This window comes from Phoenix dactylifera, chromosome 10, assembly GCF_009389715.1.
Source record: "Phoenix dactylifera cultivar Barhee BC4 chromosome 10, palm_55x_up_171113_PBpolish2nd_filt_p, whole genome shotgun sequence".
Taxonomy (NCBI): domain Eukaryota; kingdom Viridiplantae; phylum Streptophyta; class Magnoliopsida; order Arecales; family Arecaceae; genus Phoenix; species Phoenix dactylifera.
In genome coordinates this window covers 4,247,386-4,253,927 of record NC_052401.1, presented here as the reverse complement: position 1 = coordinate 4,253,927, position 6,542 = coordinate 4,247,386, and the positions used below count along the sequence as shown (strand labels likewise).

General features: G+C 40.2%; 1 protein-coding gene across 1 annotated transcript; it reads right to left on the bottom strand.

Annotated features, from left to right (window-relative positions):
* Positions 1–2,436: 2,436 nt before the first annotated feature.
* On the bottom strand, positions 2,437–3,655 carry LOC120112146. The gene is made up of 2 exons (XM_039130814.1): positions 2,793–3,655; positions 2,437–2,685 (listed from the first exon to the last, which is right to left on the bottom strand). Exons 1-2 carry the CDS (start codon positions 3,565–3,567, stop codon positions 2,657–2,659), a joined length of 804 nt encoding a protein of 267 aa, XP_038986742.1. The 5' UTR covers positions 3,568–3,655; the 3' UTR covers positions 2,437–2,656.
* Positions 3,656–6,542: the final 2,887 nt, after the last annotated feature.

The window sequence follows — 6,542 nt, the reverse complement described above, 5'->3', positions numbered from 1 at the left end:
TCCAGCAAAATCAGAGTCAGTATACCCAACGATCTCAAGCTGATCTGACCTCCGATACATGAGCATGTAGTCTTTTGTTCTCTGTAAGTACCGCATGACTCGTTTGGCTGCTTTCCAATGGTCTACTCCTGGATTGCTTAAATACCTTCCTAACATCCCAGTAACGTACGCAATATCCGGACGCGTACAAACCTGAGCATACATCAGACTTCCTATTGCTGACGCATAAGGAATCTTCTGCATTTCCTTTTTCTCAAAATCATTCTTAGGGCACTGATTGAGACTAAACTTATCTCCCTTAGCCACAGGGGTATCTCCTGGTTTACAATCCTGCATGCCATATCTCTTGAGAACCCTTTCGATATAGCCCTTTTGTGATAATCCTAGAATACCTCGGGAGCGATCCCGGTGTATCTGTATACCTAATACAAAAGAGGCGTCACCAAGATCTTTCATCTCAAAATTCTTAGCTAGAAATCTCTTGGTTTCGTGCAATAAGCCTATATCGTTGCTGGCAAGCAAAATGTCATCAACATATAAAACCAGAAAAATATACTTACTCCCACAGAACTTATGGTATATGCAATCATCGACCAAATTCATCTCAAAACCAAAGAAGATGATCACTTGATGAAACTTGAAATACCATTGTCTAGATGCTTGTTTGAGCCCATAGATGGATTTCTTAAGTTTGCAGACCATATTCTTTGGGTCTCTTGACACAAAGTTTTCTGGCTGCACCATATAGATCGTCTCATCAATATTACCATTGAGAAACGCTGTCTTCACATCCATCTGATGTAACTCAAGATTGAAATGCGCCACTAATGCCATTATAATCCTAAAAGAGTCTTTCGAAGAAACTGGAGAGAAAGTCTCTTTATAGTCGATGCCTTTTTTCTGTGTAAAACCTTTTGCGACAAGACGAGCCTTGAACCTCTCCACATCGCCTTTCGAATCCCTCTTGGTCTTAAATATCCATTTGCAACCAATGGGTTTCGCACCTTCAGGCAATGGGACAAGTTCCCACACGTCATTGTCCTTCATGGACTTTATCTCCTCATTCATGGCATCTATCCACTTTTGAGAGTTAGAACTCTCCATGGCTTGATGGAAGTTGATCGGATCATCTTCCATCACTCCAATATCTACCTCATATTCTTGGAGAAATACAATGTAATCATCTGGCACTGCACTTCTCCTTTCTCTAGTGGATCTCCTTAATGGCATAGGATCTTGAGGTGGTAGAGTTTGTTCTTCTGGAACAATTTCTTGAATGGAGGGTTCTCCGACATTGTCTTGATCTATTGCATCTTGAACAAGGTCAGGAATAGAATCCTGAACAATGCCAATAGCATCTGTGGGAATATCAATATATTCCTCTTCAAAGACAAAGTCCCTAACTGTATCTCCCCCCGCAAACTCGACATCCTCAAAGAACCGGGCATTTCCTGACTCGAAAATCGACTTAGTCGTGGGATCATAAAACTTGTACCCCCTGGATCTTTCAGAGTATCCAATAAAATAGCAACTCACCGTCCTTGAGTCCAGTTTCTTTTCATTAGGCCTATAAGGCCTTGCCTCAGCTGGACATCCCCAAATGTGCAAGTGCTTTTAAACTAGGCTTCTTGCCTGTCCAAAGTTCATAAGGGGTTTTGGCAGTTGCTTTAGTTGGAACCCTGTTAAGAATATATGCTGCAGTCTTAAGTGCTTCTCCCCAGAGTGAATCTGGTAAGGTAGAATGACAAATCATACTCCTCACCATGTCTTTAAGCGTCCTGTTTCGTCTTTCAGCAACACCATTCATAGTGGGCGAACCCGGCATAGTGTACTGCGGGACGATACCGCATTCCTCTAGGAACTTAGCAAAAGGTCCTGGACGTTGTTCACCTGAACCGTCATATCTGCCATAGTACTCACCACCACGGTCAGATCTGACGCTTTTAATCCTTTTGCTTAGTTGGTTCTCAACTTCAGCCTTATAATTTTTGAACATATCCAGCGACTGTGCCTTTTCGTAAATGAGATAAATGTAGCCATATCTAGAAAAATCGTCTATGAACGTTATAAAATATTGTTGACCATTCCAAGCAATCGTAGGGAATGGCCCACAAATATCCGTATGTATAAGTTCTAAGACGTCCAAAGTCCTGTTGGCTACAAATCTCCTTTTATTGGTTTGTTTCCCTTTATACAGTTAACACAAACATCAAAATCTGTAAAATCTAAGGGGTCCAGAATGTCGTCTGACACAAGTCTCTCTATTCTCCTTCTGGAGATATGACCTAATCTCTTGTGCCATAACGCAGCTGAATTCTCATCGGTTAATTTTCTCTTTATACCTCGTGTACTTAATTGCAGGGATTCACTAAATGAGGTAATTGTATCAATTAAATAAAGATTATCGTAGCTTGACAAAGAACCAGATCCAACCAATTTTGAATCATGAAACAAACTGAATTTTCCATTTCCAAATGAACAAGAATAACCAAATTTGTCCAAAATAGAAACAGAAATCAAATTCCGTCTAAAAGACGGTACAACAAAAGTTTCATTAAGATCCAAATAAAATCCAGTCTTTAACAATAATCTAAATTTCCCTATTGCCTCAACTCGAACTGTCTTGCCATCGCCCACATAGATGTATCTTTCACCATCACTTGGCTCTCGGCAACTCAGGCAACCCTGCATAGACACACTGATGTGAGTGGTTGCACCAGAATCTATCCACCATGTGTGTCTAGGTACCGAAGTTAAATTAACCTCAGAACAAACCAAATTAAGAAGCATACCTTTCTTAGCACGCCATGCGTGATAGTTGGTGCAATGCTTCTTCTGATGCCCTTCAGCTCCACAGAAGAAACAACTAGTACCTGCCGGCTGATCCGATTTCTTTTGTTGTTTCTTCTGAGATGCTGTATCTGCAGCTTCCTTACCCTTCTTTCTTTTCTGTCCCTTGTTCTTGTCCTTAGAGGTTGAGGCCAGGTGAGCACTTTCTACCTTATCTTGCTTCAGCCTTTCCTCTTCCTGAACACAGTGTGAGATGAGCTCATTCAGAGACCAAGTCTCTTTCTGACAGTTGTAGCTCACCTTAAACTGATTAAACTGTGTCGGAAGGGATATCAAAACCAGATGCACCAGCAAGTGCTCAGAGAGTTCAAGCTTAAGTGCTTTCAGCTTGGAAGCAAGATGAGACATCTCCATGATGTACTCCCTGATATTGCCTTTCCCCTTATACCTCATTGAAATTAGACTTGTCAAGAGCGTACCTATTTCAGCCTTTTCGTTCTTGACAAATCTCTTTTCAATGTCTGCAAGGAACTCCTTAGCCGTAGTAATTGTTTCAGATATTGTGCCCCTGAATGCTTCAGGAATGGCTTTCTTCATGATCATCATACACATGCGATTTGATCTCTCCCACCTTTCTTTCTCCCTCTTGTCATCAGAGGTACTCTTATCTGTAAGAGATGGTGGAGAATCAGCCCTTAACGCAAGGTCAATATCCATGACTCCAAGAACTATCAAGAGGTTCTCTTGCCAAGACTTGAAGTTAGTGCCATTCAGCATAGGAATAGAATTGATGCTAGCAGTAATATTAGCAGGAGTGAAAGCTGAACAGAGAATAACAAACAAACAAAACAAGCTCACATAAGTCTCAAAACAAAAATAAAATAAATAAATAAATAAATTCAAATAAAGGTAAACCCCATCTCAAGGTATCGGTCACTCTATTAATATTTCGTCTTTGGACAACAATATTAACTTGTAAGTGATACCTTGGCGCAGTAATTAAACACTGATATAAGAGCATGTCAAACAATAAATCTTCCTTTGGGCTGATTCATTGTTCACATGTAATAGAAAACCGAATTATTATCACGTGTTTATTACCACAAGTGCACATATAAATTTGTCAAATATCAACCTTCCTTTGGGCCGGTCAATATTTACATAGGTTACATGCACACAACCGTTTATATTTCAAAACAAATTAATTTCCGCAAGAGAGGTCACTTTGGCGACATGTTGCTTCAATTAATTTGTCCCAAAATACATATAACTTTACCAATATTTGAATTTAAAAATTGCACCAAAAATTCCCACAATTTGGTCTGCGGTCTCGGCCTGAACCGGAGTCGGCTCGGGGTAACCTGGAGTCGACTCGAGTTCGGCACGAACAGATTTTCACGGGAACCTTTCAGATTTTCACATTCATAACCCCACCCACGGGAACACAAGGGCCCGTGCAGAACAAAACAAGAATCCCGAGGGGTTTTAGAGATCAAAAACACGAGAATTTGCGATCCAAAAACCATCAAAAATTGTTCTTTTGAAAAAACAATACCAAAAGATAATCATAGATCGAAAATATATTCGATCCTCAATGATTCAACATGAAAGGGCTCTGATACCAATTGTTAGAAATCTCACAAGATCCATAAAAAAAAAAATGATGAAGACCATCATCTAAATCCCAAGAACCATCATGTTGGATCACCAAGAATCAATAATTGATAAGCGGAAGCGTACCTGAATCCATAACAATCCTATCTCTGTAGAGTCGTGTGGTTGTTCTTCTAGATCAACACGTTCTCATGGAGAATCCCCTTTTTTTTTTTTTTAGCTTCTCCCTGTTCTCTATCTGATGATGGGATGTCAGAATAGAATCATGCATACGTGTGATCCAGGGACCATAACCCCCATTAAGATAACCTTTAGTATACCACCATTAAGATAACCTTTGGTATACCACCATTAAGATAACCTTTGGTATACCACCATTAAGATAACCTTTGGTATACCCACCATTAAGATAACCTTTGGTATACCACCATTAAGATAACCTTTGGTATTCCTATGATTACCTTTTGGTATTCCTATTTCAGCCCATCATAGAAAATAAGAATAACCCTTAAGTCTCTACACATTAAAGGCCCACACCCTATCAGATACATTAAAGCCTAAATAGTCCATACCTTAGTAGATCACTTTTAAATGGGTTTAACCTTATATGACAGTCTGCAATGCATAATTATTCACATATAAGCCCAACGTTGGATTAAGGATCCAACAGACAACACTTCACTATCCATAATATTACCCTCAAAAACTCCATCAAACACCAGACAAGATCTAAGAAGATCATGCTACTGTATGAATATCATGTTGCTGTATAGCATCACATTTTTTTTGGTTTTTCTTCGCAGCTCAATCATGATTTAGAAGGAATAATAAAAGCCCAAGTTATTCCAAGAAGAAAACCAAGTTGGACCAAACCCACTGATTACTTATTCAAGATTTCTGACATGAATAAATACTTATTCAAGACCTTGTTTCCACTTCATATTAAAAGCAAAGCTCCTACGAAGGCTGTTTGATTGTCCATGAACTTTTGAAACAGGTAACCATGTAAAAAAGAGAGAAGTTCTCTGATAAACTCATTTTTTTCGAGGTGCTGCGCAGCTGTAGAAAGAAATAATAGCAGAAGGGAGGAAAGGGAGAGAATAAGGGAGAAGAGGAGGGTTGGGAGAGAGAGAGAGGAGAGGAGAGGAAGGAGAGAAAGGAAAAAAAAAAAAAATCTGATTAGAGAATCAAACTGGCCTGCGTTGTTATAAAAAATTAAGAAGAGAAAAAAGATTTCGGGTTCGGACCCGGTTGTGGATCCGGGGTGGCGCACGCGCCCAATGGGGCCTACAACGGAGACCTCGATAAAAGAGACCCAGGGGACTGTAGGGATGGCGGCAGTGGTGGGCCCAGCAATGGAGAGGGCATACGCAGGCAGTCGCAAGACCTGGGTCCGCTTTCCGGGTCCAGGGGATGGCGACTTGACGCGCGTCGGAGCGGGGCCCGCAACGCATCGGATTCAATAAAGATTTTGTCGCGTAGCGGGTAAGGCCTCCCGGTCGGGATGTCGGTCAGAGGGAGGAGCCGTTTGCATGCGCCGCCTCGGATCACTCCCCGAGCAACCCCACCACCCCATGGGACCCACCCCAAACCCCCCACCTTCCCTTCTCTCTCTCTCTCTCTCTCTCTCTCTCTCTCGGTTTTGTAATGCTAATAATGCAGGATTCCTAATTAGTTTTATCAGGATTAGCATTATTTAGTCTTTTGGACTTGGTTTTATCACGGTTAGTGAGATGGGTGAAATAAATTTAGAGCAAAAATAGAGGGATAAATGGGAGCAAATCCATATTAATATTTTGCATAAAAGTGACATCAACTTTTTCGATACGGATTGTTAACCATTCTTCTAATTTTTTGTTTTGCATTATTCACAACATCAAATAAGTTTTATTCTAAACCTTGTCCTTAATATTGGTTTAAGATATGGGCTTTTTATTGTAGCAACTCATGTTCTTATTTAGAAAGCTAGTTAGAAGATGTTATTTAGATTTTTTGGTCTTATAAAAATATTTAATAGATATGCAGCATATAGCCAATATGAGACTAGACATATGGTAGTAAGGGTCCTTACGTATTTCTTTTGTTTAAGCTCTGACATTCTCGCTAGGCGAAGGGTTTGAATCTATTCAAATCCATAA

Bases quoted from the DNA above. Each gene is read 5' to 3' on its own strand.
- LOC120112146 (XM_039130814.1), bottom strand. From the start codon at position 3,567: ATGCTGAATGGCACTAACTTCAAGTCTTGGCAAGAGAACCTCTTGATA. The intron at 2,686-2,792 runs GTATGCTTCTTA...GTGTCTATGCAG, and splicing joins CGCATGGCGTGCTAAGAAAG to GGTTGCCTGAGTTGCCGAGA.